The sequence below is a fragment of the Lissotriton helveticus genome, chromosome 6 (genome assembly GCF_964261635.1).
Source record: "Lissotriton helveticus chromosome 6, aLisHel1.1, whole genome shotgun sequence".
In the NCBI taxonomy this organism is placed as follows: Eukaryota; Metazoa; Chordata; class Amphibia; order Caudata; family Salamandridae; genus Lissotriton; species Lissotriton helveticus.
The window spans coordinates 1,377,325,549-1,377,344,169 of record NC_136067.1 but is presented as its reverse complement, the minus strand read 5'-3'; the positions used below and the strand labels follow the sequence as shown (position 1 = coordinate 1,377,344,169).

At 45.1% G+C, this 18,621-nt stretch overlaps 1 protein-coding gene across 2 annotated transcripts in view; it reads right to left on the bottom strand.

The window, feature by feature from the left end:
• Positions 1 to 18,621, bottom strand: part of REV3L (REV3 like, DNA directed polymerase zeta catalytic subunit) — a 954,247-nt gene that overhangs the window by 565,457 nt on the left and 370,169 nt on the right. For both annotated transcript variants that reach the window (XM_078649145.1, XM_078649144.1), the window contains exons 8-9: positions 13,774 to 13,858; positions 13,164 to 13,312 (exon numbers count right to left, since the gene is read on the bottom strand). In XM_078649145.1, coding sequence (XP_078505271.1) covers positions 13,164 to 13,312; positions 13,774 to 13,858 — 234 coding nt within the window. The remainder of the gene's footprint in view (positions 1 to 13,163; positions 13,313 to 13,773; positions 13,859 to 18,621) is intronic.

Below are 18,621 nucleotides of genomic sequence, written 5' to 3'. Positions count from 1 at the left end.
GCTGAAAGGAGGAGTCACCTCCCTCGTGACTGGAAAGACTTCTTCCAAGAAAACCAACTTCCATCCGGACCCAACACTAGATGGCAGGATTATGCATAGCATGTGAACTACAGCTCACATGCCTCAAACAGGGCCATTTCTAACAAGCACCTGTTCACTGCTAAGGAGCTGCCTAGCCAAATGGAGTCTGTAAAAATGTATCACAGCGCTTGCGTACGGATCTCTCCCATGTCACATATAATTACACTAAGCCAAACAGTAACATCCCGCATGCACTGTACAGCATCATTTTGCACAATACATGGTATCAGCATATGACCACAGTAGACTCCCAAACGTAAGCCAGGTCATGTTACGTCTGCTCGAATCCACAAGCAGAAGTCGCAGACAGACTTTACTTATCCGAGGAGGAAACCCCCAAAAAAGCAAAATGCCTTCTTCACTTATATCTATGCAGAATGAGGGCCAAAATCCAACCCAACAAGGTAGAACCACACAGGGTAGTAGTAAATTTGACCAGGTACAAAACCAAGTCAACAGCTTTATACCTCTCAACTGAACCTAGTGATAGCCAAACTGAGCTGGACAGGATGCACAGAAAGGGCATCGTCGGGGAGGATACTGTTTGGCCCGAGACTTTCCAGAGAAGAGATTCTTGGAGGGAGCAAAACCCCGAACTCAATGCACAAACAAGTCTGCTCCTGCATCCATTTGTATCTGAGGAAATCTTCTTTAAGTGGATCCCCCAACATGGAATTTGTGTGTAGGGCCGTCCAGCTTGAGGATAAAAAGGGGAATGAGTCACATGGGGGAGGGTTGAATGAGAGCATGACCAACCCATGTCAGGAAATCTGGGATACAGAGGTGGATGAATACATTTGGCCAGAAGAGAAGGGGCAACCCCAAATTGTATGGAAATTTACACTGTATTCCTTGTGTTTCAAAGGTAAAGGAACGCTTTCACTGGGTATGAATAAGAACTGCGGCACGATTATGCACTTTAGGGATATGCAATGGGTTATCTCTACGCTGATGGATTTCTACTGGCAGTGCAGCGAGTTTGCCTATACTCCGCTCATTCCCAGATGGCACTGGCTCTGTTCCCTGGTAAACATGAACATCCTACCCTGGTCATTCCCAGAGAAGAACTGTCTGACTTGTGCCAGCACCCGTTAAGGAAGAAGACAACTTTCCTGCAGAATATTTTGTCTGGGCTCAGTACAAAGATATTCCAGAAGAATTCAGACTGTTCACAGATGCACAAGTATCGGCGGGAAGGGGCTATACTCTTCTTTACAGAACAGACAAAAGCAAACGAATGCTGGTTATAGTTAATCAGGTGGAATATGCTTAAAATAATGAACAGGCGTGAGTTTGGCCTAAATTCAATCAAGGAAGAACTGAGAGCAATCTGCTTCATTGTGATGCAGCACCGATATGTATTCGACTTAATGACTGCAATGGAGGGAGGGGAGTCTGCCAAGATCGGTTCGTCTTGCTGCACATTTATCCCAGGGAATGATATGGACAACAGAAAATTGACTCTTGTCATCCAAGCAGGGCACCATTTACAAAGAGACATGCCTGAAGAGGGAGATGCCGCTGAGAAGGAGCGGATCTCTAATTGGTTCTCCTGGCTCCCCTAGTGGATCTCCAGTCTGCACACATCGCTTTTGCCAGTTTTCATAGTGTTCTTGTTTTTGTATGGATCTTTAAAATCAGGAATTTCTTGCTGTAAAAACGTAGTCCTAAAACTGGGAAAAGTGCAGGTTACTGGGAAAGTAGTGGTTGTTGAAAGCATGCATAAAGAACAACAGGCCCCCAAGAATATAAGTCTCACGAAGTTTGGGGATAGATAGTGTAGACATATCAACAAGAGGGGGGGATGTTAATATGGAAAAAGTAGATGCTGATATCAGAAACGATACATTCATTTATGTGAACGAAAGTGTGTCCTTATTAGCTAATATGCCTGTTGTGAACTGCACATCAACCCTAGCTCGCAAATACGTAGCCAGGTAAGCACTAAAACCTAGGCCCAAGTTTACTGATTGACAGTTCATAGATGACGTGCCATGTAGCAGGCTGACAAACGCACGGACAGGAAACCTTAAATATATCCCACAGATAGGCGCAGCGAAACAACAATGGTCTAGGGAGATTAGACATAATAAAGCCCACATGACAGGAAGGGGTACATGCGCTCCTAAAACACCATAGTTTGATGTCACAAGATAGGAACATATAGCAGATAGCACATGCAGTGATCACACCCTCCTCATGCTGCACATCTAGACACATTACCCACTGGCCACATTGAGTCCACGCAAGGTCAAGGCTCACCTGAATTATCCATCGAACAATGAATTAAGTACTCCAAAGGCAGCAACTTACATTCCTTACCATACAAGGATCATTGGAACAGTTTAAGGAATACAATGAACTGTATATAAGAACGTCTCAGATCGATTGTGAGATAGCCCTATGCCTGTAACTGATCTCTAAGCCACAATGGTTAATTAAACCAACTGTTCCTGTTTTACCAAACACCTCTTGTCTTTCAAAGGTATTTCATGTCCAAGCAACAGCTATACCAAAGGTGTTTAAGGTAATTATTTTATAGGGATGTATATAAGAATGCATGGAGTGGTTGGTCTTGTGTGAGGCCTTGACTGAGGAGCAGACAGAGGTTTGGAGGATTGATGCAGGGTTGAATATTGACTCCAGCAAGAATTTACAAAAGTCTGTGAGCAAATGTCACAGAACTCTGACTAGTGCTATAGGAACAGGGATCACAGCTTCCTGTGAGTATTGGGATCAAACTCACAAGTGAAAAGTTGATAAGAACTTCTAACATTAGGATATTAGGTTGACTGGGGTCGGCTAAATATACATCCTTCATCTCTCTGTTTTTCTCTCACACGGGTCCAGATATTTAGCCTTTAGTTGTGATGGACTGTATGCAGGCAAGAAAGGGCTATCATCATCGTCTTTGGACTCTTTCATATCCAATTGCCTCTGTGGTGGATATGAAGATATATTTCTAACGGATGTGTGTCCTGACATCAGAGGCATTGAAAAGCCTTTTTCCGAGATGAGTAATCTATGAAGAATTTCTTCTGTGGGAGGCAATTTCAAAGACAGGACCAACATCGACTGAATTATTATTGTTGTCGACAACGTTGATGGCATTTTCTTAGACTGGGTCATATTTGTTTTTTTTTGTTCAATTGTCTTCATTGGTCTTATCATAGTATGTGTTTGTGATAGTAGTCTGATCGATGACAAGAATTTCTCAATAGCTGGTTGGAATTCTGGTTTCTTCATCGGTGTTCGCATTGTCGAAGACAAAGTCTTTGTTGGTGGAGATGCAGATGCTGTTCTTGATGATGATGATAGTTTTTTTTTGGAGAAGATGGCTCTGAAGATGGTTTGCGGGCTGACATTGAAGAGGTATTTTTCAGTAAGCACAACTACCTCATGAATCACCTCAACTTTACTCACAGATTTTTTGTGAGTTGTATGAGGCTGAGGATTTTGGTTCAGGTGAAGGTTTACAAAAGCACTCCGAGTGAGAATATATATATTTTTTGGGCGCTTTACTAGATGATTTTGATGCACCTTCATATTCCTCTATAAAGGTATAAGTTTTTCCTGAGCTACATTTTTAGAGCCATATTAAAAGTCTAGGCTCTCTTTATGGTTTAGGGTTTTTGTGGAAAAAGTATGATATTTCCTGCAATCCTTAGCCTTGTGGTAAGGATATAAGTAGGCCGGTCAGTGAACTCCGCTCCGTTTGATGTGTTTTCCACACTCCAGAAAGAGTTCTGAAAAACTCCTTTTTTTGAGCTAGGAAAATTCAACGCTAGACCACCTCCCAGCGAGATTTCTCAACGTGGATAGTCGCGACCGCTCATGTTAAGAAACCTTATGCTCGGTTTGAGGAAGCTGCTGCTTGAGAACATCTACAGGCCAGTTTTTCAGGAGTATACATGCTAGAAGTGGATACACGTATAGACGCAGCAGGAGATAAATTGAGTGCTTCATGCATATTACTTGGAACTATGAAGGTAATCAGATTAGGTGGTGGGGGACCGTGAAATTGAGACATATCTGAGACTTTTGGACCTGAGAAGTGTATTCCCAATGGTTAGGAAAGAGCTTGAAGCTCCTAAGAGTGCCTTAGAAATATAAGGTGCAATTTTGGGATTGGCTACGGGCAAATCTCTGGGGAGAGGTGCACTGCACGCAGAGTTCTATAGACTATATGGAGACCTGCTGTCTCCTCAATTGCCCGATATGTACCTTGCAGCAAATCACACTTTCAGCAGATGAGGCACTGATTGTTTCCATCGTCAAAACTGTGAGGGAACTGCTCAAAATTACTTTGTTTTGCCCCCAGTCTCTGTTGAGTATTAACTGAAATACTAAGTCAAGTAAAAACATACTGCATTCTACAGCCTGTACCACTGCTCAAACATCCATATAAGAGCAGCTTTGTAGTGTTGCAGGACAATGCCTAACACTCAACAACCTTTTCACATTATCCCAAGGTTCTGTGGGATATTGGGTCACCCCATTAACATTAATGGTCCCTTTCTACCAGAGCATCAATTGCTGTGCCTGAATTCTCTCTAGAGTAAATGCTTTATATAATCAACTTTGGAACCCTGAAATACAGGGTCCTCTGGTGCACAAGTTCACAGCCTCCAACCGATGATTGCAGTTCCAGGGGTCCCCAATAAAGCTCCAGCAAAAAGGGATTATGATCTCAGTATTGCTAAGCTACTCTATCTGCAGAATGGCTGTAAGTGTTAGAGAACATTCAATCCTATCTAGTCCAACATGAAGGACATGTACGTTGAAAAAGTATGAATATTCTTGTGTAATCGGATTACTCGTTCTACAAGACACAGTTAATTACACTCTCTCAGATAACCCACTCATCTCCTTGGCAGTTCTGAACACAAGTGACACGGACAGGGGGCAGGTGGGATCTGTTCACGGTGATGCCTCCTACAGAAATTAAGCCTTCTCGTATAACCAAAGGCAGATAAGCCAATCACTCTGACAATGTTGTCAAGAAGTGGGCTTGGCTGGCATTACAGGTATCCAAACACAAGCCATAAGCACTTTGACTCAATTTTGCTTTCCGCCAACCAAGAATGCCATGAGATCCCGCAGTAGCCCCACAACTACTAATATAGTCCATCTGATTTTTAAAGGGTTCTATTGTAGCTGCTAAGGTGTGTAATATTTTATCTAGTTTGTCTGGTTGTGCATATTTATTTGACAGCTCTTAAGAATTTCATTTTTGATTCAGGTAGTGCTCTTGGAGCCCAGGATTAATCTTTGATCCCATTCAGCTTACCCACAATTACTCAACAATTTTCCTTAGTGTTCTCATTGTCAGCTATTTTTTTTATACAAGAAGAAGTAGTGCTAACTTTCTGCAGATATTCATCAGAATCGGCAGACTGTTGTTTCACTTATCAGCTCTGTTGCATGGGCCTTCTAGTTTTAATGTATTTGTCATCCACAGTGCCTTCAGAGATGTTCCCACATTTTCTCAGCCTAGCACTTAGCATATCTGGCTATCTCTAGTTAGCACTAGCAAGAGTCAACACAGCAGTGTATAAATCAGACATCAGATTGCTTGATGTATACAACAGTCGTCACCTTTACCCTACAACCCTCGCCTTTATTCAGTGTCAAACTCCCAACCGAAATCACAGTCAGAGGGACTATATCGTTTATGTGATCAAAAGGCAGTTCGTATTAACCTCCAACAAGGTCTACCACAGGACGTTGCCCTTCAAACCCATTTGATTTCTTTATAAAAACCTATGTCTAAGCACCTCTAAATTGGCCCCCACTCTACGTAGTTCTATGAGTACTCTCATTTATGAGCCTTTAGATCTCAGCCCTACATTAACCTTAATCCCCAACTTCAATGGGTGAGCTGTGTTTATATCACAGTATCAGAGCAACTGTAGCCACAGTGCAGGAAGAAGGCAACCCATACACTCGCCCAGGGTCAAATCCCAGCCTCCTCTCTGCCTGAACCTTGGTTATGTCAATCTTCTTTCTGGGCTTGTCAAAATGCCGGACTCAACTTTTAGTTTGTCTGACAACTGAAGAGTGATCCCCCCTTACCCGCACCTGTGCCTACATTCACGGTGTCTTCAGACCAACAAGCCTCGTTCATATTTGCCATTCTCCATGCATCCCTGAGTGATCACTCAACATCAGCCTCTCCCTTTCACTACTCCTTGGCTTTACAGGCTAAGAGGAATGAGTCCTCACTACTCTTCCATAAACACATTTCCCCAGTGCCTCCTATTGATAATCCAGACATCTTGCTGTAGCCTCCATCTCTAAAGCGCTGACCGATGATAAGCCTCTGTCTCCACTCCAGATGCCCTCCACTTGCAGTAATTCTAAACGGTTGCCATCTCTAACTTCATTGAAAGTAAGAAGCCAATGATGTCACAGCGTTCATTTACTATCATGAAAAGCAACCGCTGGTGCAAGGCATTTCCTGTTGATTGACCTCGGCCAGGTGCCCAAATCGGATGAATAATATTAAAGAATAATGGTATTTCAGGGCAACGGTTGGGGAGCTCCAAAGATTAGCATCTGGCTCCACTGACTGCTGGCTATGCCCCATTTAAAATCAGTTGAGGAGCTCCAAAGTTTAGAATCGGGCTCCACTGGCTGCTGGCAATGCCCTCATTTAAAATCAGCCTTTCTCAAGACACATATAACCTTTACAATAACCTGTATATCATTTAACCTTTAAACCTTTCGCAACAAACCGTTTCTTTCACAAGAACGGTTTGAGTGTAACCATAATGGGTGACTAGTCTGCAACAGTTTTTCATCTGCTTTCTATAGAGTATCAGGAACACTATGCCACAGAAATGTATAGCCTTCTCTTCTCATTTTCTATAAGGCTTTCACGACTTACCTTTTTTAAAGAGACATAATCTTGTCCAAGGCTTTCTGCATCCTGTACTACACCTCACTGGTTCACCTATATCCACTGTCATCTGGTATTAAGTTGCACATAGCTCACTTTTATTCTGGTTTTAGATGTATATCGCCAACTTTTTTCGACTGGTGCTAAGAATTGAAATTACTTATTAGTAGGGACTTTTTTTCGCTTAGAGCTTCTTTACCATTCCTGTGAAGCAGTCAATAGACATTTCTACACTCTGGACATAAATGTGCTGACTTGGTTTTAGATGTACTATGTTCAATGTCTCATTTTAAGAAGATCGTATGAACTCTCAACTTTGTACAATTGAACATGCTAAAATTGTAATGGTTTTAACTAACTACACAATTAACATTATTATTATTATTATTTATATCCAATCTTTCCTGCATTGTTCCTATTGCTTTTCTTATTATCTCTGACATTTTTTTGCATGCTTCCCATTTGGGGCTCTGCACACTGAAAAATTACCTCTATAAAGAACATCTCACTCTGATGCATACTTTTGTAGATGGTTAAATAAATATACTTCTCTTTTTAAGGTGTAAAAAGATTTAGCAATAACTGAACATTATGATTTAAATATCACCACACTCATCATGTGTCTCTTTGTAAAGATTGAAAGAGTGATCATGAAACTGACCTCTCAGCCACCAAAACAACAAAGGGAGGCAAATGGATGAGCACTAAAGACAATGTAAGCATTATAGTTAGACGATTTTTTTTTTTTTACTGTAGTGGAATTCTTCTGTGCCAAAGTAGCAAAAGGTCCAAATTCATCTTGAGGATCTACTGAACTTCAGATTATTTTAATATAGGATCTCTTATTCTTAAAAATAACCACATTAATGCCTTGAGCAATATTAAAACAAGGTAGGTAACCCATAAACATTTTAATATACCATCTTTTTTTAATATACCTCGGCTCGCAGTGTACTGCATGTTTACAGAAACAGTGACTTTTTTTTGTTTTTTTTACAATAAATACTTAATAATGAGAGAGTGAGGAAGAATAGATTACTTTGGAGAAGTGTGGCTCAATGGTTAGAGCGGCAGACCCTGATGCAGAGGTCTAGCCCGGGACCAGGTTTCAATTCCCGCCTCGGCGGGTCTTGAACTCAATCTCCCCGGACCTGATAATTCAAGCCTCGGTGCCTAGTCTAATCATGGGTCCCACTCTGCAACTCTGGGCAATAGCTTGCTTAATCTCCACAACGGCCCCAATAGCGCTAGGATGCCTGGCTGCACCTTGGGGGTGCCCAGGAGTGGGCGCCTCACAGGGAAAAGCCAGGAAGGGTTCCACAGCGGTATTTGTACAAGCGCTGGAGAGACCCTATGTGGGGTGATTTGGGCGCTATACAAGTACTACAACATTTACATTTAATGGGGCATTTGTTAAGCAACAGAAAACAGATCACCAAACCATCTCCATGTATTTTAAGTTAAGAATTCTGAATAAATACATAAAAAATAACTCCATAATTAGATGCAATGAAGAAAGCCAATGATGTACCACAGAAGGCCCTCCATTTGTTTACATTTTTTCAACGTGATGAATATGTGTTAAAGGATTAAATACCAGATTACAACAAATAGATTTTGGTAGACTAAAAAGTACATACACTCTAACTACTGCTGTACACTACAATACACGTGCTATTTTTCTTGTATCAAGCAATGATGCCCAATGAGAACTGTCCATTAGTTTAGGACCTCATATTATTCATGGCTAGTTCGTCTAATAGGGGATTCAAGTCTCAAACGAATTTTAAGGCCTGTGGGTCTGAAAATTAATTTTGTTACGATGTAACAAGATTTGTTTATAAATACAGTAAATAAAACAAAATACAGCTTTCACTTGTTTAAAATGTTACAAATACGAGGAGTCCATGGTGGCTAAATTCTCGGTCTCATTTGATTGAAGAGTTTTGCCTAGATCGAGAAATAAGTTTTCCTTGCCACTCTGTCCTAACATCTCACCACCCTGAGGTGGTGCTAATCTGCCTTCAAATGATCACAGTGATGGTAATTCACATTTCTTCCAAAGGGGTACTTTGATGTCAAATGTTAATCCAATTACATGACAATATTTCGACAAATTAGGTTGTGTATACATTGATACTGAAGACACCTCATATTTATCGCCCCTGCAAGATATGAACCAGATCGATTTTTATCACTTGTAAAATGTTATTTCAAACATACATTACTTTCAAAATTGTGACAACACCCCAGGTCTTTATTTTGCACATTATTATGCAATCCCTTTCTACAAAAAAAGAAACATATGAAACAGTGTTGGAGAACACATTATTGCCCGATTCTTCTTATATTTACATTAGTATAGTATTAGTATTGTCCTGGGGTGTCCTGACCCCAGGACACCCCCACGCCGCACGGCTCGCCAGCTGTGACCCCGGTGCACCCTCGGTGCTGCTCGCTCTTCTAAGCTGCTCCTGTCCTCATTTTCGTGCCCCTCGTGATTGTACTTCCTCTCTGCCTCTCTGCTGGTAATGTGATACTGTGCTTTTTAGTGATATTGTGCTTATTGTTCATTGTCCCCTCTGGTGTGCCCCCCCCCCGCTACCCGCTCCCCACCGCTGCTCCCTCGCGGCACCGCCCCCATTTTCTCTTCTGTACCCCCGCCGCGCTCCCGCCTCCGAGCTGCTCCTCCCTCCCACTTCGCCTCATTTAGAGCCCGCGCGGACGCGCAGCGGGCGTGCCGATTGTGCGCCGAAGGCAAGCCAGTCTATGCCCGTCCGCGCCTGGACCGCGCCCAGTTCCATGACCCCTCACCCCCGAAGATGCCAGCCCACACGACGGACATACGACGCCGCCACCCTCAACGCACTCAAACCCGACCGGAACCCCGCCTGCTACCGAGCCACCCCGAAACGCACCCACGGACCCTTCACCTGCCAAGCCTGCAAGTTCACCTGCCTCCGGACCTGCACCGCACCCGCCAAGCCGAGCACCAGCGCCAACCACCTCAAGTGCATCCTGCTCAACACCCGCTCCGTCCACAGACACGCCGTCGAACTCTGGAACCTGCTCGACACAACATCACCAGACGTCGCCTTCCTCACGGAAACCTGGATGAACGCCTCCTCAGCACCCGACATCGCCATAGCCATCCCGGTCGGATACAAGATCACCCGGAGGGAACCCGTCAACCAGACCGGAGGAGGCATCGCCATCGTCCATATGAACACCATCCGCATCACGACCAACTCCGACGACACCTTCACCGCCGCCGAACACCTCCACATCCAGATACACACCGACCCAAAGACGACCCTCAGAGGCACCCTCATCTACAGACCCCCAGGACCACGCACACTATTCAGCAAAGATATCGCAGACTTCATCAGCCGGCACGCCCTCACCTCCTCAGACTACATCCTCCTAGGGGACCTCAACTTCCACCTGGAGAACAACAACGACAGCAACACCACCACCCTTCTGGACAACCTCGCCAACCTCGAACTCAAGCAACTGGTGAACACCCCCACCCACTACGCCGGCCACACGCTTGACCCCGTCTTCTCCTCCAGCAAGCACATCTCCTTCAGCCACTCCACCGGGCTACACTGGATGGATCACCGCTGCGTCCACTTCAGCTTCAGGAGAACCACGACCCACCACCACCCGCAACAGGTTCCCCGCAGGAGCTGGAGCAAGATCAACGCCGACCAGCTCATCACCTCCCTCAGCCAGAAACCTCCCACCAGCACAACGGACCCCAACGAAGCAGCCCGCATCTTCACACAGTGGCTCACCGACTGCGCAGATGACCTCGCACCACTGAAGAACCCTCCCAGCAGACCCGGCAGCAAGAAAGCCTCTTGGTTCACCGACGAACTCAAATACTCCAAGAAGAACTGCCGCACCCTCGAGAAAGCCTGGCGCCACGACCAGACCACAGAAAACATGACTGCCCTCAAGAACGCCACCCGCAAACACCACCAGCTGATCTACACCACCAAAAGGACAACTCTCAAAGAACGACTGGAAAAAAACACCCACAACAGCAAGGAACTCTTCAGCATCGTCAAAGAGTTCTCCAACCGCAGCGCCGGAAACAACGACATCACTCCCTCGCAAGACCTCTGCGACTCACTCGCCTCGTTCTTCCACCGCAAAATCGCCGACATGCACAACAGCTGCGGCGCGCCGACCACGCACCCAACCACCGAACCAACGCCCCCCACCACCACCCTCTGCGCCTGGACCCCGGTCAGCCCCGAAGACACCACCCGCACGATGAGCACCATCCACTCCGGATCCCCAACCGGCCCCTGCCCCCACCACGTCTTCAACAAGGCCGACTCCATCATCGCACCCCAACTCCGGGACATCATCAACAGCTCCTTCAACACCGCCACCTTCCCGGAAAGCTGGAAGCATGCCTAACTCAGCGCCCTCCTGAAGAAACCAACAGCGGACCCCACCGACCTCAAGAACTTCCTCCCCATCTCGCTCCTCCCTTTCCCTGCCAAAGTCATCGAGAAGACCGTCAAGAGACAGCTCGCCGCCTTCCTCGAGACGAACGGATCCCTCGACCCCTCGCAGTCCGGTTTCCGAGCCAACCACAGCACCGAGACCGCCCTGATCGCAGCCACCGATGACATCAGATCCCTGCTCGACAACTGGGAAACAGCTGCCCTCATCCTCCTGGACCTCTCTGCGGCGTTCGACACCGTCTGCCACCGCACTCTAGTACAGCGCCTCAGCAACATCGGAATCCAAGAGAAGGCACTGGAGTGGATCATCTCGTTCCTCGCCGGAAGAACCCAGAGAGTCCGCCTCCCCCCGTTCAGATCCGAGGCCACCGAAGTCATCTGCGGCGTACCACAAGGATCATCACTCAGCCCAACCCTCTTCAACGTCTACATGAGCCCTCTCGCAGCCATCGCACGCCAACACAACCTCAACATCATCTCCTACGCTGACACCCAGCTGATCCTCTTCCTCACCAACGACCCCACCACCGCCAGAGCCAGCCTACACGAAGGGATGAAATACGTCGCCGAGTGGATGAAGAACAGCCGCCTGAAACTGAACTCAGACAAGACGGAAGTCCTCATCCTGGGATCATCGCCCTCCGCCTGGGACGACTCCTGGTGGCCCCATGCCCTGGGCACCACTCCCAAGCCAACGGAGCACACCCGTAACCTGGGCTTCATCCTGGACTCCTCCCTTTTGATGACCAGACAAGTCAACGCCGTCTCATTATCTTGCTTCAACACCCTGCGCATGCTCCGTAAGATCTTCCTATGGATCCCCACCGAAACCAGGAAAACGGTCACCCAGGCACTCGTCACCAGCCGTCTGGACTACGGAAACACCCTCTACGCCGGAACCACGGCCAAACTTCAGAAAAGACTCCAGCGCATACAGAACGCCTCCGCACGACTCGTCCTGGACATCCCCCGACACAACCACATCTCCGGCCACCTGAAAGACCTGCACTGGCTCCCCGTCAGCAAGAGGATTACGTTCAGACTCCTCACCCACACACACAAGGCTCTCCACGACCTGGGCCCCAAATACCTCAACAACCGCCTGACTTTCTACACGCCCACCCGCCAGCTACGATCGACCAGCCTCGCCCTCGCCGCCGTACCACGCATTCGCAGAGCCACCGTCGGAGGAAGATCCTTCTCCTACCTGGCAGCCAAGACATGGAACTCCCTCCCCATCCACCTTTGGCTGACCCAGGACCACCTCTCCTTCAGGAAGCAACTCAAGACCTGGTTTTTCGAGCAGTAACGGACCCCTCCCCCCAGCGCCTTGAAACCCTACCGGGTGAGCAGTGCGCTATATAAATTATGTGATTGATTGAATGATTGATATTACATCAATTTGATTTTTTTCAAAAGCATTAGCAGCTATACCAAACTAAAAATAAAAACTTCCAAGATTTACAAGATTTACTTTCTACTTTCAGACATATCAAAGAGGGTAAGTAAGGCACATATGATGCAAAATACGAACATGGAAACAAATGAATGTAAAAAGCGCAGCAATTTATTTATTTTAATTATCTGCAGTGCAAGTGTTGCATCTGCTGTAGTTGCTTAAATACCTACAAGGGGTAGATAAAAGCATTTACCTACAAGGCCTACCAAACAATCTTTGGTTATAGGGAAAAAAACCTCACCGTTGCATGGCTCCTGGTCTTTATGTACTTCCACCATGTTGGCTGGGGTAAAAGGAAGACCTTCAGGAGACAGACCTTCAGAATGGAGGGTCAGCTCAGCAGAGAACTCATCTGATTCATTGCTGTAGTCTAAAGACCCCGGCAAAGTCCTGTTATGATGAATGTGCAATGTTTACTAGTTTTGAAGGAAAAGCAAAGGATTTTGTATTTTCACAAAAAACTAAAAAAACTTCACGTTGTCTATCAAATCAATTTTACCATGTTATTTGCGTTTTCGTTTTGCCACACGGTTCAAATAAAAAAAAAAAAACAGTATTAGATTCACCAACATTCAACCCATTATGACCCCACAAATATTTTCACAATAACTCCAATCTTGAAAAGCTGTCTGAATCATACAAGATTCCTGAAAAATTCTCAAAACAGTATTCTTGCACAAATTAGCAGAATTTTGGAGGGAAAAAAGTAAGATTTCATATACAAGCATTAAGCCTTTAGGCAAATTACTTCAAATTACTTCACCGCTTGGACATTTTCTGTGCAAATATTTTTTTTTAAATCTCTTCACTAATCCACATAGTTGTTACCTGAATAAAAGCAGAAGACTTACACAGAGAAATCATTCTGTTTCAGGATTTCTTTAATTCTCTTCTGGAATATTCTTTCACTCTCAGTTGCAGGCACATAACCGCGATCTTAAAAATAAATAAATGAAGGAATGTAAAATATAAGTGCTTGAAACGTTTGGAACAATATTACTGAACATTTTGTGGATTCATGTTTTCCTAATATATTACTCTAAGAGATATTTCTCAACACAGAGAGATAATAAACTGAAAATATTCAGCAACATTAAGAAATGCTTTAAATGCAGCTATAATATATGATAAGTTTCTGGAGTTTCTTTGGCAATGTTTTAAAGTAAACCTGCTAGCTGGAAACTTCTTGATTATTGTCAAAATTATTTTGCTCCAAAACAAATGTAACGACCAGAGAAAGAAAAAGACATGCAATCAAGCAAGTACGAAGAAGAAAAATAACCCTCAAGAACAAACATTTTACAATCAAACAACTTAAATCACAAATCTAGATTTGCTAGCTCACATAGAACACGTGTGGTCATATCAGTCTGTTATGACTGAAAGATGGCTATACTATCATTGCTAATGCCAGTTGGTGTGGATTATAGTGAATGGTGAATGTGAGCATTCACCAATTCATACTTGCACGTTATACTTCCATTCATTCCTTGACTCATTGTGGCTTTTATCCAATCACCATCCATAAAAAAAACGGGTAATATCCTTTATAATGTTATTTTAACCATGCAGTGCCTTTACCACGCATGCCTTTTTGCATGCTTTTACACCACATGGCAAGTCTAGTAGTGGGGTGTGTGGGAGGGGGGAGGGTGTATGTGTGTGTGGAGGGGGGGGGGTGCGTAAATAAAATATATTTTACCTGCTGACAGTCGCCAGTTATAGTTAGGACTTAGTTTCCATAGCAAAATCATTTTTTGTTTTGCTAATAACTTTAGCACTGACGAATCTTCATGAAAGTTTCAAAACCAGTAGGCCAGTCACTTCAGCTGTTGTCTAGAAAGTTTCAGGGCGATTTGTCAAGTGGGGGCTGAGAAAAGGGGGGGGGGGTTTAGACATGGCTACAGCCCTAACCGCTGAACGGTATTACACTAAATTTGGCAGAAAGCTAGCTCTTGGTCCAGAAAGAGTGCTTCTTGTAATTTGGTGTCAATCTGTTCAGTAGTTTTGAAGTTATTAAAGAAAAAAGATTGCGCCAACAGCAATGCTGTGATTAGCTGGCCACAACCTATAAGAAAAGTTTGTCAATATGGACATAGTTTCCGGGGAAATGGGGAGGTTATAAAGTGTACATAGATATAAGGGGTAGAGGTATCCTGACCCCATGGGATTGAGGGAAGGTGTCTGTGAGGGACCCCTCATGGGCATGAATTGATCCAAAACAGTTTTTTTTGGGTGTGCAAGGCTCCGTGGATCCACCGCAGCACCCAGCGCAGCCCCCTTTTAATTCTGCAATGGATCCACAGATCAAAATCCATCCAATCAAAAATGCATCAGCTCACAGACCCACTCATGCACTTACACACTTAAACTTACACACCCAGACACCCACTCACACATCCATAAAGCCACTCACACACACTCGGAGACCCAGAATGCCACACACACCCACTCACACACCCATAATGCCACTCACAAATCTACGCAAGAGACTCAGAAACCCACTCACACACCCACAGAGGAACTCACACACCCACTCACAGTCACACACCCACGTACACACCTCCACACAACCACTCACACACCCACCACTCACAGACCCACACAGCCAGTCACACACGCACTGACACACCCACCACACACCCACTCAGACACCCAGGTAACGAGTACAATCTAGTTAGGAAATAGCATTATGAAAAACAGAAATTCACTGAAAAAAAACAAAATTTACAGGGACGTTATTTAGGAAATAGCATTAGAAAATCATAGAAATTCACTGAAGAAAACGAAGGTTACAGGAATGCTATTGTTAGGAAAGAGAGTTTAAAAAAAAACCTTAGAAATTCACTGGAAAAAACAAGATTACATGGACATTCTAGTTCGGTTCAGATTTTACACACACCAAACCATAGAAATTCAGCAGTTCTAGTTATCTCAGATAAGTATAACTCGTGCCCTAAGGTAACTATAACTCGGGCTTTCGCCATACACTGCTAATTATCTCACAGATTGCATCACTCATGACCTCTTCTATGACATTGATTTCACTGCAACATTTGCAGTGAAATTATTGATGGGAAACTGTGCATGGCGGGGACGTGTGGTCCCCCACCCCATGACTTGTTAGGTCCAGAGGACGCCCAGGGCCATTTCTAAAAATAAAGGGGAGGGGAGAAGTACAGCCCCCCTTTTCAAGAAGCTAATTGTACCCGGGGACCCCATTCTCTAAGGCCACTTCTTTAAATAAAGGGGAGAGGAACAGTGTGACCCCCCTCTCCTAGCTTCCCAGGGACCCCTTTCCCCCAGAGCTGTACATATATCTAAAAATGAGGAGGGGCCGTGCAGCCCTCCTCCAAGAGCCTCTTTGGGCCTTGGGGATCTTGTCTCCCAGGGCTGTGCATTTGTTTTTTTGTTTTAAAGAGGAGGGGGCCACGTGGCACCATTCCCCAAGTTGTTATTGCCCCGGGGACTACATCCTGCAGGGCCACTCTTTTAAATAAATGGGAGGGGGTGAACCTCGCCACCTTCTTGGGCTGATTTTGGCCTCTGGGACCCCATTTCCCTGGGGCGATGCGTAATTTTCAGGGGGAATGGGGCACACAGCCCCTTTCCCCAGGCCAATTTTGTCCCAGAGAACCCCACCCCTGAGGGCCCGGCACAATAAAGGTGGGTGCCTTGGTGACCACACAGGGAACCCACCTTACTCTTGTTGGGGGCCACGGGGGAGCCCCAAGGGCCCAAGGCCCAAGCCGGCTCCCCGCATAGAGCAGGAGTCAGCACTGCTCACGCCTGCATGGAGGAGCTCCTAATGCTGCTCCATGAGGGCGGGAGCAATATTTTCATCTGTTCACTGATGCGGGGAGGGAAACAGATCAAAAGCCTGCTCCCAGAGGGCTGGAGTATTTTTAAAGCTCCAGCCCATTGGGAGTGGACTTGTTGTTTGCTCGCACTTGGTGGGAGTTTTGAAAATGCTCCTGTCAAGCAAGAGTAAACACAGGGTTCCCTGCCCGCACTGCTGCAGGCAGGGAAACTGCTATGTCCCGGGGTTGGGCTCCCCCGAACATAGCATCTGAGCCGGTCCAGTGTATGGGGCCTCCGTGGCCATTAATAGTTCAGAAAGGGGGCCCACACAGCCCCTCTTTCTTAAAGTAATCAGGCCAGAGGGAAATAAAGCTCCCTGGGCCAATCAGACCTCTCTTTTTAAATTGGCGCTCACCTGAAAGTCTCTCAAAACTTTCGCCAACACAACCGTCCAGAAATACAATTATTTTTGTCCCTTAATTTCTCAAAAACTACTGAACGGATTACACCAAATCCTGAAAAGCACAATCTGGGAACACGATTTAGCATCCTGCCAAATTTGGTGTAATTCTATGCAGCAGGGTTGGCTAAAGCCTTGTCTAAAGTCATCTATGGAAAATGCAAGGAGATTTTGCGTTTATGGACGCCCCTCGACAGATAACGCCGAACCTTTCCAAGAAGGAGCAGAGATTGAAGAACTTTTTTTTGGAAAGTTTTGTAAATATTCGTCAAACGGGGTCAAAGGTATTAGCAAACCAAAAAACGCTCTTTCTATAGAAAAGCAGACCTAACTATACCTACCTAGTGGTGAATGTCACTAGGAGATATAACTCTCCCAGTGGAGGTCTTTAAGACAAAATTTTCATTGAAAATGGAAAATATTTTTTTTCGGTTTGCTAATAACTTTGGTGCCGAATGACTAATCTTAACAAAAAATTACTAGAAAGATACGGGGTGATCCACCAAGCAGGGATTGAGAAAGGGATGTTAAGGGGGGCAAAATGTGTTTTCCCCATTCATTTTTCCATAGGAAATTTGAACAGTGAAGTGATGCCACAAAAACCAGCTTTCATCCAATTACTGTATCACAAATGTATGACTTAGAACCAACTGGTCAATTCGTATGTACCACATTTGTACAATTGTTAACATTCACCTTTGCTTTTCCTTATTTCTGAAACTACCAATACAAAACTTTTGTAATTTAAAAAAAAAAAAAACGGCTGAAAGGAATTACATCAAATTTGGCAGAAAGCTAGATCTTGGCCCAAAAAGTTTTTGGGGGGTTTTCGATTTTGTGTAAATCCGTTCATTCGTTTTTGAAAAATTAAGGTTAAATATGTTGTATGTTTCACGACACAGAGGATCCGTGGAGCCAACAGATCTCAAGATAAGATCTGATTGGCTTCTACCACATCAACAAAGATGGGCTGGCAGCCATTTTAGGACTCAAGGACTCAGTCCCTTGTGCTAAAGAAAAGTAAGACCAATAGGTCTCGCCTATGCTATTGGTTTTGGCAATGTGTTTTAGCCACAATATCCACCAGCATGGCTTAAAGTGAGGTGGAGTTGATTATGATAGATTGTAGTAGAGTAGAGTGGGGTAGGGTGGAGTGGAGTACAGTGAGGTAGATTGGAGTTGTGTGTAGACTGGAGTGGCGTGGTGCGGGATGGAGTAGACTGGAGGGGGTTGGAGTGGGTAGATTGGAGTGGGGTGGATTGGGATAGACTGGGGTAGATTGGAATTAGATTGGGGTAGATTGGAATTAGATTGTGGTAGACTGGAGTGAAGTAGAGTCGGCTACTAGGGTGGAGAAGGGTCGAATGGATTGGGGTAGACTGGGATAGATTTGAGCGGAATCTGGTAGACTAGGGTGAGGTAGAGTGGGGTGAGGTAG